General features: G+C 40.7%; 1 protein-coding gene across 1 annotated transcript in view; it reads left to right on the top strand.

Annotated features, from left to right (window-relative positions):
• svep1 (sushi, von Willebrand factor type A, EGF and pentraxin domain containing 1) overlaps positions 1-19955 on the top strand; it is an 82808-nt gene that overhangs the window by 34295 nt on the left and 28558 nt on the right. Inside the window, exons 4-18 of the mRNA XM_020624589.1 lie at positions 2462-2620; positions 3750-3929; positions 6053-6232; positions 8534-8728; positions 11794-11912; positions 12237-12366; positions 13994-14101; positions 16799-16930; positions 17411-17602; positions 17838-17959; positions 18049-18154; positions 18245-18448; positions 18754-18987; positions 19169-19330; positions 19669-19830. Of these exons, the coding sequence (XP_020480245.1) occupies positions 2462-2620; positions 3750-3929; positions 6053-6232; positions 8534-8728; positions 11794-11912; positions 12237-12366; positions 13994-14101; positions 16799-16930; positions 17411-17602; positions 17838-17959; positions 18049-18154; positions 18245-18448; positions 18754-18987; positions 19169-19330; positions 19669-19830 (2385 nt within the window). The remainder of the gene's footprint in view (positions 1-2461; positions 2621-3749; positions 3930-6052; positions 6233-8533; positions 8729-11793; positions 11913-12236; positions 12367-13993; positions 14102-16798; positions 16931-17410; positions 17603-17837; positions 17960-18048; positions 18155-18244; positions 18449-18753; positions 18988-19168; positions 19331-19668; positions 19831-19955) is intronic.

Here is a 19955-nt window from a genome sequence, read left to right as displayed (position 1 = left end):
TGGTGTCAAAAGCAGCACTGAGATCTAAGAGGACAAGTATGGAGACAAGTCCTTTGTCTGAGGCTAGGAGAAGATCATTGGTGACCACCACCAATGCGGTTTCTGTATACTGCATCGAAGTAAACAATGAACACTGCATATGACTCCAATGGCAGTAGAAGACCGTACAATATAACTGCTTTGCAACAGCTTTTTCAAGGATTTTGGAAATAAATGGGAGATTGGATATTGGTCTATAATTAGCTAGGACACCTGGGTCAAGAGTAGGCTTTTTGAGTAGAGGTTTAATTACTGCAACTTTAAAAGCCTGTGGAATACGATACCTCCTCTGATTTCAAAAGGCACAGGATACACTCCGCCAGAACAGGTATACCTGTGGATTTCTGTGTGTGCGCGGTGTATGTATCTGATGTGGGACAGTGGGTGTGTTTCAGTGCCAGCAGCCAGTGCTGGCTTAACAGTTGGTTAACATTTCTTGGAAGACCTGCTGCAGCTGAAGGGGAGGGAGAGAAGGAGAGTGAGTGTGGTCAGAGGCCAGGTTGGCATCAGCTCAGCAGTGGAAACTCACTCCTGGGCTCTGGCTTAACCATGAGTAAATGCGTTGTAAAGAATATTCTCTGTCACACCTACAGTGCAGCTTATGATTAAACATGCTTGTTAAATTTTTCAGTTTATTACAAGTGTTTTTCCTCCATATTTTTTATTTCAATCGTGTGTGCATGTGGATCAAGAGATGACTTTCAACATCAACAAATTAAAGAAGCTGCCCCAGAGTTTCTTTTTTTTGTAGTTTTGATTGAATCTGCTGAATTCAGTATTTGTATGGGTTTGTTTTTCCAGTCAATGCAAAAAAAAAAAACATCTGGATTTGCTTGAGCAGGCTATGACATAAGCAACAGCAGCACAGAGGAAAGAAACGCCACCTGTTATCTGTTAACAAATTAACTTTATTTGGTACATACAGTATGTGATGTAATTGTGTATGATTTTGTGGTTTAACATTAATGTGTATGGCACTACAGCCTCTGTAAACCAGGCATCAGCTTGGTGACAACACTCATTTGAATGAGGTCAAACACATGCAGTAAACCTACGTCATGTAAAGACCCTGCAGAAACTAGTCAGATTATGTAAAAGATAGCGCTAATTGATTACTCCATGCTTGACTGTTCTCAGCTGTTGTGTTTTAACGCAACACATTGAGAGACCACAGATACTCGAAACCCTTTTACACACATTAGTTAACTAAGCAATTCTGTAGTAAATCCTAAGAGTTTTCTTAAAAAATGTGACTAAGATTGTGGTAGTAAAACAGCTGGTGTGAATCATGTATACATGTAGGTAACAACTGCAGTCGTCAAAGATGTAATGGTTATGTTTGTGCTGTTTAAGGAGTGTATACATGTAGGTAACAACTGCAGTCATCAAAGATGTAATGATTGTGCTGTTTAAGGAACAAAAACCGTTTGGGTCACAACTGATTAACATTTTACCTTTGTTAGTACACCAGTAATCACTGTGAATTATGGAAATTATCAGCACTGCAAATTGCTTGTGTGGGACTACCCATACAATAGCTGATAAGGACTGTTGTCCCTAATAATAACATAATTCAGATGATCATAATCTGATATTTGGAGCTAAATTAAACATCTGAGTCTTATGAGATCACTGATATCAGTGAATAGGATTACTTCACTGATCACACTTTTAATCAGGTAATTTGTAATTTATGACCGGTCCCATGTGAAAGTAAACTTTAAACCTCGATAAGACCTGTGTGTTTGATTCAGTCAAACATTTTTACATCCTCTGCAACATATGTGATGCACTGAGATGGTATTTTAGAAGTTGATCAATGGTGAATGAAAGAATTTTGTAGGACCTTCATATGACTCTACTTCTTCATCTTGATATGCCCTCTGGTCAGGTGATGCAAATAGGAAACACACTGTAATATGTCTGTGTATGGCTGTGAGTGTGTGCACATGCATTTGATAAAAATGTATCCCATGTACGCTTACATGCAAACTATAACTGGTTTTAAATGCTCATAAACCTTTTTTTTGATTGTTGCATTTCTTTGTAATGAAATTTGTCTGTGGTGTTTGGTGCCACAGAACAGCTTTTCTTGCTTGGAATAGTTGCTGAACTGAACTTTTTTACCTAGCCAGTGAGATCATTTTGTCTTTTTTTGCCACATTACATGTGCAGACATGATTATGATCAAAGACTCCTCATAAATCTCTAAAACTATTTATCAGTTTCAGTCACGAAACTTTTTTAGTTGCAATAGTGAGTCATTTTGTTCTTTTAACAACAGTTTAAGTTAATTGTCCATCATCCAATATGTTTCTCTAGCTGTCTTTTTTGTCTTTTTCTTGTGTGTAACATTACATACATTTCTACTGAGCAGTTTTGGGATTGGTTTTAACTATGTCCTCTCCTCTTGTCCTAACAGCATGTCCACCTGGCACCTATAAACCAGAGGGAACACCTGGAGGTCTGAGCACCTGCCTGTCATGCCCAGACCTTCAGCACACCTCTCAGCCTGGCAGCACGTCCCTGAGTGACTGCGTCTGCAAGCCGGGCTATCAGCCAACAGGCATGAACTGCCAGGGTAAGCGAGGAAGTGATATGTTACATTTGATTTGAGCCGATGGTTTCACCTACTGTAGTAGTGGCTTGTATTTGCATTTGCAGAAATCATATGTGGCACTGTCTGCAGTCATTTGACAGAATAGTGATTCAGCCTTTGTCCAGTTTAATGAAAAGATGGTGTTTTGTCCAAACACAGCAAGAAATTGTCTGGGTTAAATTCTCGCTAATGCTGACGGGGGGATTTTTCGTGTGTCAGTTGCACTTTCTCCTGCTTTGGTTTCATGCATATTAGATTAATACATCTGTTGTTAGGCTGTGGCATCAGTGTTGGTCCCTGGACTTGACACTGTGGCTTCCACCACATGTAAAGAGTTGGGATGGGGCTAATGCAGAGGACAAATATCCTCTCTGGAACCAATAAAATTTAATTTTCCTTAGTCACAAATAATGACCTTGGTCAGTAGAGACAAAACAGTAGATTTACAAATGGAGAATCTGTTTCACAGTAGCCTATAAAGATTTCCTCTAGTAATATGTTAGGAAATTTACTTTTCAATGTACAATTTAGTACCATATTTCACTCTGTTAATAAAGACCAGTAACATGCAACTGGAAACAGTGTGACTTTAGGGCCTCGTGTGATTGTTATGATGGAGAAAATTATTTAGGTTTTAACATGAGTGAGTTTGCTCTACAAAAGAGGAAATATGGGAGAATGTGTGTGATGACTAAGGGAAGTGAAAATCAGAGGCTGACGAGTAAACCATGAGGGCTGGTAAATGTAGTGATATAGTGATGAACCAACTGGAACACTAACTGTATTCCACTGAGTTATAAAGCATCCTGTATCACGACTCTGCTTCCAGTCTTTTCAGCATGACTCTCCCATTTCTTGAAGAACAAGCCAGTGATTTCAACACAGCAGTTCACTGGAAAACAGTGATGGCCATTAATCACCAGTTCACACACTGTGCTTTGAGTTCTCTTCCTCCCTCTGTGCACATTGAGGAGATGATGTTTGACAGCCAGTAATTTTATGCTTTCATGCTTTCTTATTCTTTTGTCAAGGACCTTAGGTTTCTGAGCTGTCGCACAGCCACTAGTATCAAATTATCTCTTCTTCTCTCTTCTGTTTCCTTTTCTTCCAGTCATATACTGTCCAGCACTGTCTCCTCCAGAAAATGGCTTTTTCGTCCAAAATGTATGTAACAACCACTTTGATGCGGCCTGTGGTGTGCGATGCCAGCCAGGGTTTGACCTCCAGGGAACCAGCATCAGACTGTGCCAGGCTGATGGCACCTGGTCAGGGATGCCTGCCAGCTGCAGAGGTGAGAAGCCAGCTGACTTCATACATGACAGAAAAATGAACATTTTCACAGGTGGAGCTGTGCTTGGATTTCTGGTATCAACTTAGGCTAGTGTTCTCTCTGTACAACTAATTAAACTCAAAGATATTTTCCAAATTGCTGCCAATTAATTTTCTGACAGTTGATTAATCAGCTAACTTGATTTAATATATGTAATATACCGTCTCTGGATAGTTGACCTTGCATCTTGCACTAGCAGAAATCTCATTGGCTTCTGATGATTGCAGAGAATCTGTCTTTTCTAGCTTGTTGATCATTATATCAGTCAGGCTTCTTGTTTACTCTGTTGCTTGAGGAATTTAATGGTGTGTTGCTGGTCATAGTGAATACAATATAAATGCAAGGTCACCCAATGCGCCTTTGTGCTCCAGCTCCACTTATAGACAGATTTCTCCAAAATATGTAAAATATTAAGTGACTTGCTTTATGTAATTGCAGAATTGCAAACTTTGTATTATCTTGGACAATTCGGTAAGCTGCAGTACAGCACTCCTGGTTATATAATGATAACACAGAAACACACAAAGCTGTCTGATTAATCCCAGCAGATTCCTCCACTCCACATGTCTCATATTATTCTTCATTACACTATGCGCCCTTCATCAATGCATTCAATCTGCTGCCACTGCTGTGATGTCTGCAGTCCTTTGTAAACATTTATATACCACTAAATAAAGTAGCACAAAATCAGCTCACTGAGATGAAGCATAGGAGCTGATCTGTTGATTTGCTGCAAATGTCCAACAAGCTAAAGAGTCAGAATGGTCCGCGTTTGCCGGCATGTTAAAATGTCTTGCTGTGTATTCAGATTATATGTGTTTAGACTGAAGGAGGAATTGGTATTTACTGGGAGACTACTGCTTTCCTCCATACCAGATGTTGAGAGGAAGAAAGGTAGAAAGGATTCACTTAACGAGAGAGAGAGATTCCAAGAGTGTGAGGGAGTTCAAGAGAGCAGAGAGAAAAGAAACAAAGGAAAAGGGAGTCAGAGAGGTCACGAGATTAATGAGGAAAATGCCAGTTTTAGCAGAAACATAGCAGACGTGACTCAGAAGTACCAAGACACTGAATATTCAAGGGTGTGTGTTGAAGATTTATAGTATGTGGCTTTGAGTATATACTATAATTTCTGAGTGTGTGTGCATACGTCTGTTAGTATGTGTTACACTATGTCTAGTCTTTGCCGCATACTGTAGGACCTCCCAGCTAGTTGAGCCCAGAGGGAGGGGTATCCTCTGAACTGCCTGTCTGCCTATGGGTGATGACAAGAAATAAGACACTACACACCCTTTTCTGGACCTCAGCATAAGTCAAACCAGACAGATGCAGGATTTTTTTCCCTTTATTTCATAGGGACTTTCACACTTTGGTTTTAAATGACAGGCCAGTTATAGTTAAAGATAATACTACTCTAAATTCCTGGTGTTGATTTACTGCTTTCACAGCCTCTCAAGATTTCTAAAGAATACCTGTGTGTTTCAGTTATTCCTCAAACCTGGATGAAAAAAAATTTGTAAATGATAAATTAGAATTTATTATGGTTAACTTGGAGAAGCACACAGGTGGGGTTCGCCAAGTAACATTTAAGCCATTTTCACACACGAACTCCACAGAATCAGGTCCAGACATCGTCCAGAGTTGCCCTTTTCACACATGTAGCACACTACAGGAGATAGTCTGGGTAAAGCACGCAGGAGGTGGGGCATGACACAGTGACATAGCTGGTTTTAATTTGGTCATAAACAACTGAGTCTGTTGCTGTACCTTCAATTTGTCCGACAATCCTAATCTTAATGTCGGAAGTTTGCGAGTCTTGTCGTGTCTCCAGTTAGATATTTACACTGGCTACTTTATTTTAAATTACCGTTTTTCTTCACCATCACATTTATATTCTTCCAGTTTTGCATCAGTCACATAATAGAAAGTGTCATCAGTACACCCACTACTACTGAATACTTTTGATTATATGCTGCTGTTTTTTCATCAAATTAAAAACGCAAATATAAACAGGTGAGGAAAGAAACAATAACAACATAAAACATAGAGCTTTCAAGACATATGAGCATTATTTTTTGACCCCACAGTACGCTCCTGCCCGCCCCTCTCTCGACCCCAGCACGGCTTCCTGAAATGTAGCGATGGTGGCGCCTCATACAAGGCAGAGTGTCAGGTGGGTTGTGAGCGAGGCTACAGGCTAGAAGGAGACTCCAGGCTCACCTGCCAGGCCAACTCCCAGTGGAGTGGACCCCAACCTCGGTGTGTGGGTAAGCCTCCATCACCCTGTGTTTTACATCTGGAAAAACTGAAAAATGGAATGATGTGTTATTTCCTTAAGTCTTCCACTTTTTCCACCATCTGCTAAAGTAAAAGAAACACTGAAAGATTTAGCTTCTTCCTTTGTTGAGCCATGTTGAACATTTTTGTGTTCTCAGTGATGTTTTTGATCTAATATTTGAGCTACTTTGTAAAGACAAAATATGTCTCCAAAACAGAAGGGGCCCAATGATTCATTGGAAGAATAAAAGAAAACATTGAAAAAGCACCACAGACTGTTGTGTGACTCCAATTAGAAATGTGAAGGGAGGGAAAAGGTTAATTGAGGTATAGCTGTGGTAGAATTTGTGTTCTAAAGGGGAGACATCTTTTGTTATCAGTCATTTTGCAATAAGATGATGTTTCCTTTTTAAAATACACCTATCAGCCATAAGCAGGAAAAAGTGGACAAACATAAGGATCTGAGGCCAAATTGTGATGGTGGGACGACCGAGTCAGGTCTTATTGGGTGTTCTTTGTCTGCAGGGGTTAGTACCTGCCAACAGTGGTCTAAGGAAGGTTGAAAATGAGAAACTGTACATTGGTTTCTATGAAGAGAAACATTCAGTGGCTATAGTGGTGATATCACATCTAGAGTGGGGAGACTGTTGAATGTGTCGAAAAAATGATCTCTGACTTGTCCTCACAACCACAGTTTTTACTCCTTTTAGTTTTTCACTGGATGGTACACAAATCTGTGCTCTTCCTGACAGTAAAACTATGGAAGCAAACAGATTTGCTTATTGGATCCTGAATAAACAAAGCTAATTTATCAAATGACAGACTGTAAAATAACACATGATCTTGATATTTCTATGTAAAAACGTGGTTGTACACACAAATGTAAACATGCATGAGAACATACACTCACACGTGCACGGCGGTTAAACATATGGTGTGTTTGCACAGAGCCGCACTACATCATCCTGAGGAAGACACATCTGCTTTCTCATAGCTGAACTACAGTCACCGCATACTGTATACACATGCACACAAAATTACCCACACACTTCAAAACTGATAGTTAAGTTAAAATAGTTGGGCACACTCATGACCGCCACAGAGAGCACCCCAGTTAGGCACACCAACACACAAAACAGGGACAGTGTGAGAATGTTCAGCCACAAACCTCCAGCTGACTCTGACTCGCATCCAACCACCCCCCTAGCTGCTCTATTTAAAATGTCTGACTGATCTGCTTCTGGAGGTCTCTCTCAGTTTAGTGATAACTACCATCTCTTACTTCTGGTGCTCTGACTGAGTTACATTGGGGTTTTCTGTTTGTTTGTTTGTTTGACCATTTTAACGTTTTTTTCCTCATACAGTCGTCACTTCTTTAACACGGGGAGCTGCGGGCTGCTGTTGCAGCTGAGTGGTTTATTTTAGTGTTTGTTTGCACAGTGGTGGAACAGGATAGCCTCAGCTGCCCTGAGAGGATGCAGAGAGAATTTTATATCTGATTGAAATATACCTCTTAGTAAGTTTTCCCTTTGTAGCTCTTATAATGAAAACCCTGCTATTTTCCAGTGCCTTTCTGTGCTATACTGTTTTATCTATTGCATTCAAGGCAACTTACAAGTTATTACTGCACTGTAAATGCTAGATAATCATGTTTCAGATCTTTTACTTTATTTTCCTTTTATGTATTTTATATGATTATGGTTTTTCTTTGCCGCCGTGTATGAAGTGTGCTCTGTAAATAAAGGTGCATTGCCTTATATAGCTAAAGCCAAAGAAACAGGAGTTAGAGAGAGAATGGGAGTGATTTATCCATCATCAAGTAAAAGCTGCACTAGTCTGTATCCAAAATGCATAGTGAAAGAGTCCTGTGGTCAGTGCTTTCTTAGGTTGAGCTCTGACCAAATGTTTGTTGTTTTTCAGCCAGTTTCTGACACACATGCCCTGAAAGCAGCTTTACTATTGGTATTTATAATGAAGCCTGCTCAAAGTTAGATTTGTTCACATTTGGGTAAAAACAGGAAACACGGTCATGATCTTGGACAAGGTTTTTTTTGCCTGTTCTGCCCTTTTCTGCTCAGACTGACCTTACTGGATTTTCCTCTGTAGCAAGCCTGATCTCGTTAATGGATAATAAATGCTAGCTCAGCCCATTGCAGTACTGGTAGTACCTTGTTCAAGGGATGTGGGATCCTGTCAAGAGCAGAGTTTTGATTTACAGATATTTTTCAAGGAACAAGCCCACTTTGACAGATATAAAATTTATCTCTTAGTCTCTCACTCTGTCTCCCCAGAGGTGCGTTGTCCCCCCATCGTGGCCCCGAAGAACATCTTGCTATCGCCCCCTGCCTGTGGGAAGAGGGGACTGTCGGCAGGCTCCGCTTGCCTGCTCACCTGTCGTCAAGGTTACCGTCTCCAAGGAAACAGGAGGGCAGTGTGCCTGGGCTCAGGGAACTGGACAGCTAATGTCCATAAAGCCGTCTGTACAGGTAACGCACTGTGTGTGTGAAGAGGAAATGGGTCTTTTCACTTCTTTAGTACAGAGGTCAGAGGTCGGGGTTGGCTGTAGAGGCTGTAACAAGGATGTATGTAGAGGTCAAGACACTCGTAGGTGGTGAAGATGGAGTTTAGGTTATGTTTTTATTCTTCAATTAGTTTTGTAATTGAGTTTGGGTAGGTTATATTTAAAGAAATAGTTTAGCATTTTGTGAACTGTATTTAAATGCTCTCTTGCCATGAGCAATCTCATGTCATTGCACTAGAACATAGAGGTGATTAGCTTAATATAAAGACTAGAAGCCGGAATGAACAGCAAGCTGGTATCTCTCCAGAAATCAAATATACACATACATCACCTGTAAAGTAATTAACATGTTATATCTTGTTTGTTTACTATTCACACAAACAAATATGAAAACAACAAGACGTGGTGCATGGTGATATTGATCTTTCTAGCAACTCTAGCATTTGAGCATATTTTCCAACATGTCAAACTTTTTTTTTAATCTGTATGAATGTCCTTACTATGCTTGAATTATAAAAATGTATAAATGTAATATCTTTACTGTCCTTTTTGCCTGTATTTGCTCTGTCTGGCAGTTTTGCACCATGTAGTTATTTGTAAGTTCAATCTGGTTGTTTGGAAGAATCACTTATGTTTACACTGCTAAACTGAATGATGTTTGTACTGTGGCAGTTTATTTGCAAAGTAGAAAAAGAAGAATTGTTCAAAGATGCAGAATACATGAAGAAAGAGAAATATGTAAAAAGAAACCAGCAGGAAACATGGAGGTAGATTTTTTTTTTTTTTCCAGTCTCCTTCCCCCTTCTCTGCATTTTTTCCGCTTTGTGAATGGTGCTAACCCTGTGTTGAAGCAAGCCTCGGTTAACTAACTCAAACCATATAATTTCCTAGCTCTCACTCTGACTGGGCTCTGGAGGTCATTATAATCGACTGAAGCCTTCCTGATGCCTTGCAGGTGAAACAGGTGGTGGAGAGCAGCTGTGCTTGCCTCCCTTTAAATGTCTTCAGTTCCCTCATTACCTTACAGAGAAAGTTAATGATGGAACTGTCTCTGTTAAGGGGAGGAGGATGGAGGAAGGGAGGATGAGTCATCTGTTGGGGTTTTGTAATGGTATGGCAGGAGAAGATGGTTTTTCTGACCCTCTCAGGCACAAATGTGCTGAAGGAAGCAGGAGAGGGAAGGAACAACAGATATTAAAGTAAAGGTCTAGATGAGATAGAGAGAATAAAGAGGCAAGACTGCAATATGTGCAGCACATTATAATGAGATCAAGAAGGAGAAAGCTGTTACAAAGTTGAAAGTGCTCTTTGTAAACATCTGGCTTTTATTTCTTTTTGCCTCTCACTTTGTGTTGATGACACCCAAAGTGAAATATTCCTCCCTTGTTATGAAGATGAATGGAGCCAGTTGGAGCTAAGTGTGTTAGTGTTTAGCAGAGATGGATGCCTAAGTGGATGGGTCATCAGGTCCAGATGGGAGCGGCTCTCTTACACAACATAACAGGCATGACCACCGTCGATCGATGAGAGATCCAGCTTTTGGAGGCTTTGCTCATTTATTGCAAACTTCAGCTAAGCTGAACTGAACTGTGTTGGCTTCACATTATTACAGCATGCTATATGGAGAATGAGACAAAGGAAGAAGCAGTTTCATCCAAGGGTCATGGTGGCTGGTGAGTTTCCACCAGCCAAACGTGGTCAATAATGTAACATTTAATACCATGCTGGATATTGAGATGGCTGCTACCCGTGATTGAACATTTCCTGCTGGAACAAACAGTGGTTCTGTGCATGCTCAAGGATAGTGAGGACAGTCATTTAGCTTTTCTGCTTGTCTGAGACCTTGCAGACACAACTACATTTCTCAGATCTCTGTGTTACTGCTAGTCAGATTGTTGTTTACTGTACCTGACAGTAAATAATTTAGATTAACATTTGGCATGGGATCAACCACTTCTTTTTTGTAGTTCTCCCATTTATGTGCCTCTCTGACTCTCTAATTAGCTTTGAATCTGGATCTGCTGTGCATTCTGTTTTTTCGGGACAACAAGGGATGTTAGAAACTGAAGAAATATTTGATGTGAATAAATGCATTCAAGAGTTGAATTCTGTTGCAAAAACTCAGAACAGTAATCCACATGTAGTGTTTTGGTGAAAGCAACAACTATAGTCTTACAAAAGCCAGTAACTAATAAATTGTGCAGGCTAAAATTTTATGCAGGTAGTCAGAATAACTTTTACTCAGGCTCTCAGGTCAAGCTTTGTTATTAATCTTTCTGAAGTCATATGAATAAACACAATAAATAAATAATTATTCTGGTAACTCTTGACAGCTTTTTCCCACACTAAAGAGAGTAAGGCAAATCTTAATGCACACAAAAGCTTTTGCTTAGGGCTACTGATAAGTTGGCTGCTAGCAAGATCAACTCATGTGCAAACATCACCAAAACAGCTACTTAACAGTGTTTATCTAGGTTTGGTGGGATTGAGCTCCAGATGTAGATCATAAAGGAAGAAAAAAACTGCTACTTTACCCCCATTTGTCACTTGGATTTACACACTGGATTAATTTATCTGAACATGAACATCTCCCCCAGGACACTGGACTTACACTTATGATTCAAATTTATGATTCAAGACGTCTGGACATTTCTATATTACTGATAATTTATTCAAGACTGAGCTGGAGTTTCCATGAACCCAAATGCTTTGACAGCGACAAAGTCGTGCTTCACATGCATTTTCAAGTCTGTCTCTCTTACTCTGCACTCTTTACCATTGTGTCCAGATGTTTAGCTGATTTGGAGTACATTATGAAGAAAAATAAGGTAAATGTAACGTTCACGGGATTTGATCTAGTTAGAACTGTAACAGTCAGATACTGTCTCTGCAATTCAGGTCAGGGGTCAGATGATATCACACAACTATTACGTCAGTAATGACGAGGAGCAGGGTGAAGTGAAAATTAGCAATATTCAGATTTAATTGGCTGGTGACAAATGGGTTAATACACCTAACGTGTCTCTTCAGATGCCGAACCACCATGGATCCAGTGCCCTGGGGACATTGTTACAGAGACAGATGAGCGGCGTGGTACTGCTAGTGTCAGTTGGAACGTCCCAAATGCCACTGACAACTCTAAAGAAGAGGTTAGATATTCAACAGTTGTCAGCTTTTCATTGTTTAAATGCTAATATTTTATTCTGTAAAATGACAGAAAACAGTATAAATTGTCCATCACACAGCCTAAGGTGATCTCTTTATAAAAAAAAACAGCAGCAAGTCCTCACATCTGAGAAGCTGGAACAAGAGAAGGTTGGGCAGTTTTACCTGATGAACGACTGATTATTTATGACAATAATTGTCATAAATGTTGGAGTTCAGTTTTCTAACGAGTAATTGACAGTTCACACAGATTGACTTGAAGATAAAGGACGTTCCAAATCACTCTCTGCTGTGTCTTACTCCTGCAGACGGTGGTGCAGGTGAAACCAGTCTACACTCCTCCCCAGCTGCTCCCCATCGGAAAGGAAACCATCACCTACGTTGCTACTGACCGCTCTGGGAACCAGGCCAACTGCTCCTTTACAGTCACTGTCATTGGTAAGCTCATCCGTCTGGGGACTGCATCGAAGTAAACAATGAACACTGCATATGACTCCAATGGCATATTTCAGTGATAGAGAGGGGAAGGTTTGTTTATGCTGTTGTCCAGCCATGTGCAGTTCCACTTGGCTTTTGTTGTAGGTCCTTTTTGGATAATTGTTTATATCTTTACTAGAGTTTGATTAGTCATGAAAATGAATGTGTAGCGATTTAAAGTGAATATTTTAATATCCCTCCTGTGGTTGTGTCCCCTGGTCACAGAACGAATGAACAGAGAGCAACACAAAGATTGTACTACAACATAAAAACCTGTGCCACTAGGATAAGTTACAGTAGAAGACAGTACAACGATATACAATTCTACAGTACACATAGTGGGTGGTTGTGGCTCAGTTTTCTCCCTGATCACTCTGGTTCAAGTACACATGGCTGAGCTGCTTTGTATATATACTGTATATGAGCTATGTTTTAGATCAGTGATTTGTCACTGCTGACAAATTCCATTTTAAGCATTTAAAACAAGCTGCATATAGGCCACGTGCCCCAGGGGATGATTTCTCTAGACCACTGTTTCTACCTTGTGGTCCAAATAAAAAGTGATTAAAGGAGAAAGGGCCAAAGTTCTTCAGCTGGTGCTGGACCAAGCAATAGAAATAAAGAAGGATGAGTGGAATTAACACATTGTTTTGCACCCATAAATATGTCAAACATAAAAACATCACGAGTTGTACATTTCACAAATAAATAATAGGACGTTGTGTGTTCTGTTTTGAAATCTATTGGCTTCAACTCAGGGCAGCCATGTCATTCAGTAGACTAGAGTACATCAGCCAAAGATAACAACGATTTGAAAGGAGGTCAGGATGATATTGTACTTAAAGCAGTTTTTAACAGTGAGACTGTTGATAACGAACCTTGCACAGAAAGAGTAAGAAGCAATGCATCACCATGCAGATGCTGCTGGCTTTTCCCAAAGAGAAAAATGTAATTTTTCCTTTGTGAGAATCCAACCAGTGGCCTCTCAGTTACAGGACAGCCTTTCTGCTCACCAGCAGCCTACCACCCAGTGTGTTTGTTGCTACATCCAGCCACCTCTGTGCTGCGGCTTATTTCTGTCATTCAGTGTGAAACTGTGTTTTAATTGACATACTCACCAGTTCGGGAGTCCGACTACCCCAGCAGGTGCCAAACTGTTTTACTGTAGAGGGTGGAAAACAAGGGTGTCCCGTGTCAGCTGCTCAATAATCACAGCAGTCAGGGGGAAAAACTTCAAGCATGGTAGCAGTGAACATTTCCATATGCTATTGGGGTGGAATGTTGTGTTTGTTTTTTTATTAATTAGAGACATGTGTTTAACTTGTGGCCTCACACTCTGTGCATTGAAAATGTCAAATCACACTGTAGCTCTGCTCCCGACTGTGCTTCTCTAATGTTGTTAAAGTGTATTCTGTTGGGTGCAGCTTTGTTTTGTGCATTAAAATGGGATGTTTTCTTTTGATCACGTTTGATTTCTCTTACCTCGGTGAGAGTTAAATAACTCTTATTGATATGTTTAGTTTTCACAAGTGCTTGTTCTGGTTATTAGTCCCTACAGTACCATTAACAACCATATATCACTTTCTAGATATGGAACCTCCAGTGATTGACAGATGCAGGTCACCGCCCACAGTCCAGGCCACAGACACAGAGACGGCAGTAGTTTGGGAGGTGCCGCAGTTTTCCGACAACTCAGGTATGTCTAGTCACCATTGATGATGGTTAAACAGGATCTTTTCCGTTGAAGGGATTAGGAAAGCTTTTGTGTGTGTGTGTGAGTAATGCTGAGAGACAGTGGACTTACAGTAGACTGAGTAGAGGATGGATTGTAGTGGTGTCCATGAATGCTTCATTTGTGTATCTGTGTTTAAGGGAGATGTAGAGAGAGTAGGTCTAGATGACAGATGATGTTATTATAGTGCCTGTTAATGTCATTAATGTAAAAAAAAAAGCAGAGTTAACTGAAAAGAGTGTTTTGCTCTCATTCTCTCCATTTTTCACTCAGTGATTTATACAATTACACAAGACACAGTACTTGACTCACATGGGGGTTTTTCAGTTACTTGTCAAATCATGTTTTGTTTTTCATTAATCAAAATGATTGCCATACACCAGGGGTTCGGTTGGGCAGTTTTACCTGATGAACGACTGATTATTTATGACAATAATTGTCATAAATGTTGGAGTTCAGAACCAGTGGTCCATGGCCCCCTGGTGGTTTGAAAAGGCATTCCAGGTGGTCCCTGACCATGCATTCAATAATGTACTGTAGGAATCTTTTTTTAATTGAAATATTTTCATGTATTAGTTATGGTTCATTAATAATCAAATTCATGCAAATATAACATTTAGAAAAGCAAAGGTGATTTCCAGAGTTAAAATAGTGCCAGTCCAGTTTATCTATCCCACTTCAGTGGCCCTTAGATTATTTCTTAGTTAGAGTGGTGGTCCCTGCCTCAGAATTAGTTGAAAACCCTTGACATACACAGTAGATATAGGCATTAATTGCTGCCTTGGTAAAGCTGGCATTCCTAAGCAAATATTGTTTCCCCATTCACAACTGAGCTAGTAGAGGTTCAGTCAGATAATCTGTAGGTTCAGCTTGACAGTGCTGGAGTATTAAGACTTAATTTTAAGTTCTCCACTTGAAAGTTTTACACACATTCAGAAGCAAATTATACTTGAGTAGTTAAGGTTTAAGAACTCATTAAGAATGACTCTTTTCAGTGTTTTGTAATTGTTCATTTGTTGGTACCTTAAGGTGTAAACAGTAGCATGTAGTGTTACCTAAAGGATCTATTATTAAAGTAAAACCTGATTCAGTGTTCGGAAGGGTCCTGACTATTGTTTTAAGACAGACTCCAAACATTGTGAACCTTTCCTCTAACAGAAAACAAAAAAGAAAGCAAAAAGTCTGAGTCTCTAACTTCTGAGTCTGAATGCAGTTAATGTTCGAGTCTGAATCCGAGTCATCAGTGCTCAAGTCCAAGTTGAGTCACGAGTCCTGAAAATCAGAATGGTTTTGTAGGTCTCGAGTCTTACAAAGCTGCCTGTTAGCCTGTCTCTTCAGTCTACAATTAATGTTTCTGGAAATTCTGATCGGTCTTGCTATGAAGGAGCGCATAAAGGCCGCTCTGCCAAATAGTATAAATATTGCAGAGCTGGCTGGCTTTCTCCTGGTGCCCTAGCCTGTACCCAAACAGCGGTCGTGGTGACAGCCAACAAACCAGACTTCTCCAAGCTTGCAGCCCACAGCCAGGCAGGCCCCTGTAATTCATTGGCTCTATATCGAGTACACACACACAAATATCACTGACATATCAGTTTGTGTCTTCACAAACACAGGCCTCAAACTCATGAGCATTCCCTACCTGTTTGCGAGGTGCACAGGAAGTCTCACATACACTTGTCTCACACACATCCACTGTAATAACAGGCTCCTGCAGCTGCTTAGGGGCCACACGACGTCAGCCCAGCAGTGCTTCAACGTCAGTGTTTTGTTTTTCCAGGCCCACACCCTGATGCCAGTGCTATATATAGTTGCAACTCAGTAGGCACACACATAAACACATGTACAAATGCACCCACAGGCTATATATGAAGGGAGACAGCCGACTCCAGCAGACCAGACATGTGTCAGCCCTGTTGGAACAGCGTCACTACCTTTAATGGTGATTTTGTAGTTTAACAAAAGGTCAATCACTCAATTATCCCACACTCTCTGTCTCTCATACTTAGTGCAGATGTTTTCACAGTATTTCTTTTCACAATCTGTGTGTCAGTGTGCAGGCAAGACCCATAACATCACACAAACACACACACACTTCACTCAACGGTGCCATTCCGAAGGCACCATCCTTCACTCTGTGCACATTGAGTTTTTTTTTAAGCCAACCAGACTGCGGCAGTTTTTCCCTCTTCAGTCCCCTGAGGTGTATTTTTCTGCTGCGATGTGATGCCCGGGCAAACCATCCCTATGTTAACATATCATTGCTTTACATGGCTTCTATGGCTTACTAAGAGTGACTAATTTAATCCTGGAAGCTGGATTAAGACTGAGACTGCCCTCTGCAGGATAACTAGAGGAACACTGCTGACTTCAGATAAAGATCGATTTCTTAGGAAATTATGTTCTTCTAAAAGCAAATATGAGCATAAACAATAATGTTCCCTTGCTGTTCTGCTTGACATCCATATAACATAATATCAGTGTCTAGTGTTACAATATTTACACTAAAATATTATATTTGTATACACCAAAATAAATTGTCATCATATAATATAAGTATGCTTGTGCAGCTTTGTTGTTTTACGGCCTTAGTACAGCATGTGTTAAATATGTGTATCTGTGCTGCCCGTGTATAAGGTGTCCCCTCTGTCTCTGCTCTGCTAGGAGGTCGCCTCACAGTAACCAGCAGCCATACTCCGGGCTCCCTGTTCCAGGTGGGAGAGACGCTGGTCCAGTACACAGCTACTGATGCTGCTGGAAACAGCCGCACTTGCAACCTCACCATCACTGTGCAAGGTACTGAAAGACACTTCATTTTTTAAACTGCATCAACAGAATCCTGTTGAATAAATGCAAAATGTGTTTAAATATTTGCTTTCTTACATATCATTTCCATACATGTCCCCCATTTACCTCAAGGTCGCGTTCTGTTTTTCTGCTTGTGGTTTTGTTTTCTCAATCATTTAAGTTTTATTGTTATTTTTTTTCAAGGATCAATAAAGAGGACTGTAGGAGGGACATAATACTTTAAAGACAAACAAAAGAGTATATGTTAAACAGTGTAGTCTAGCCTTGAGGCTAGACACCCCTCTGTTTAAACATTAAGCATGTCTGTATTGTTTATATTTATGAGTGAATGTGAGTAAGAGTTCACAGCATAGGCATGAGGTATTTGTAGTGTTTGCATGGTAGAATTTAGCTGCTGTGTAATAGTGATTTAACATGTTGTGCCCCAGTGTGACTGAAGCATGAAGTGTTATATGGTTGTTTTCCCAGGGACGACCTGTGAGCAGCCGTATGTTCCAGTGAATGGAGAGTTCATTTGCTTTGAGGAAGAAGAGGGTGTTAACTGTACTCTTCACTGTAAGGATGGCTTCAGCTTCACTCAGGATGCAGTGCACAGCTATTTCTGTGCATACAATGGTGTGTGGGAGCCGCCTTACTCTCCAGACAGACCCGACTGCTCAGGTAAGTGCGACGCAGGTATTAGCAACTTTTTTTTTATATTTAGATTGCTGCTGTCAACACAGCACAGTGGTTCACTGTGTGCACGTAGGTTTGTCTCTTTACAGCATCATTTATACCACACTCATCGCTAGGGGTTTAGACGGTTAAATGGTAAAACACATTCAAACATACATGTGCATGCTGTATACCTTGATATAAGTGCTGTGCTATATAAAACTATTTTTATCTTTCTCAGTGAACCGTTTAGCAAACAGCGGATTCAAGCCCTTTGAGATGTTGTTTAAAGCGTCTCGCTGTGATGATGTGGATCTGGTCAAGTCATTTACTGGGGAGTTCAACACCAAACTGGGAGGCATGGTGAGGCCCTGTATATACACACACATGATTTTTATTTATTTTTGTAAATCAACTGTCAAACACTTGTCACCTTTTTATCTTCTCCACAGCTTCCCAACATTTGCAGCAGTGACGGTGTCACCTGCAAACTGGAGGTGATGTCACAGGGTCAGTGCCTGGAGTACAACTACGACTACGACAATGGGTTTTCTATTGGTGAGATTTACATGCACATAAGCAACCAACTAAACGGCCCACCCTCATTTTGGTTGAAGCATCTTACCCACCTTGTCTAATATTTATCAGCACCAGGGGGTTGGGCCAATAGCTGGAGTCCTCAAGGAGCCCAGGACTATGCCTACTTTGAGTCAGGCTTTGCTACAGGCTCTCGACAACTCGCCAGCCGGCAGCAAGACAGCAGCATGCAACCACATCACCGCACAAAGAGGCACCGAAAAATCACAGGACCCACCAGAGACCAGAAAATCCAGATCTATTTCAACATCACAGGTAGAATAAGTGTGACTGTCTGTGTGTTTATGAACCAGGAATACCAGAAATATATGTACAGATATTATGTGCTAAATATTAATTTATCCTAGTGCATATTTGCTGCTACTCTGCTTTGCTTGACAGCCACAAGACTGTTGGATAGGACTGTTACACAGTGAGGATAGCACGGACATAAATGATAAACTCAGATAATGTGAATTTAATACAATAAAGAACCATATTTGTATTGAATCTAGCACAATATATCATTGCATATATGAATATATCAGTTGTTAGCCCTTTAACGTTGTCCATTCTCCCAGCAAGCATCCCTTTGCCTGTGTCGAGGAATGACTCAGTAGAGGTGGCCAATCAGAAAAGGCTCCTGCGGACTCTGGAGCAACTGACTAATCGTCTGAAGCGAACACTGGCCAAGCAGCCACTGTCCAGTTACCACTTGTCCTCAGAGATGATTGTGGCCGATCCCAAGTCTCTGGAGAGCAAGAGAGCCTCTCTGTTCTGCAGGCCAGGCTCAGTGCTCAAAGGCAGGATGTGTGGTGAGTAGCAACACCCAGCTAGACTCACTGAACCACCTTTTTTGTTTGTTTAATTGGGTTTACTTGGCTTAAGATCATATAAATACATACAAAATTATGGGAATTAAAGAAATCTAATGCTGCTACAGTATAAAAGTGTTATGTTTCCCCAATAAATGACTCATTCTGAGTGCTCTTACAGTCCAATGTCCGGTGGGAACATACTTCTCTCTGGAATATAATGAGTGTGAGAGCTGCTGGCTGGGCTCCTACCAGGACCAGGAGGGTCAGCTGGAGTGCAAGTCCTGTCCTGAAGGGACCTCAACAGCCTACCTGCACTCCCGCAGCATGGCTGAATGCAAAGGTAGGATGCATGACAAGTAAACAGTCAGAGCTCAGACTTGGCTTAGGAAGAACTGCATTTGCAGATAACTTAAGACAATATCCACAGCACTTTATTATAAAAAATTATACTAGTGTAATTGCCTACTACTGATTTCATCTTACTGTCTTGGATCACTGTCCTTCTCATTCTGTATTACCAACAGGTATTATATTAATAATCATTCACAAGCAGTCCTTAATTTTCATTTTATACATGTCCTCATTTAAATTATTACTAAATGCACTGTTTGTTAATAGTAGAACTTAAGTTATGTGTCTAGTCTTCCACATGATGAGCTGATCTGAACGTGCTTGCAGGGCAGTGTAAACCTGGTAGTCACTCTCTGAATGGGCTGGAGATCTGCGAGTCATGCCCGCTGGGTCACTTCCAGGCTGGTTTCGGTGCCAGGGAGTGTCTGGTCTGTCCTGATGAGACATCCACCGTCACCAGAGGAGCAGTGGATGAGCGGGAGTGTGGAGGTGATACAGTCTGAAAAGTCTTAGTTAGTATTCTAAACTAGGTAGCATAAAGGTGACTGTGGCACTTCACATGCTTCTTCATTCATGTCCTGTTTATGGTGCTCTTCTCCTCTGGTTCTCTCTGG

Source organism: Monopterus albus, unplaced genomic scaffold, assembly GCF_001952655.1.
Source record: "Monopterus albus unplaced genomic scaffold, M_albus_1.0 scaffold333.1, whole genome shotgun sequence".
NCBI classification, from domain to species: domain Eukaryota; kingdom Metazoa; phylum Chordata; class Actinopteri; order Synbranchiformes; family Synbranchidae; genus Monopterus; species Monopterus albus.
The sequence above is the reverse complement of the archived record's forward strand: the minus strand, read 5'-3'. Positions and strand labels throughout refer to the sequence as shown.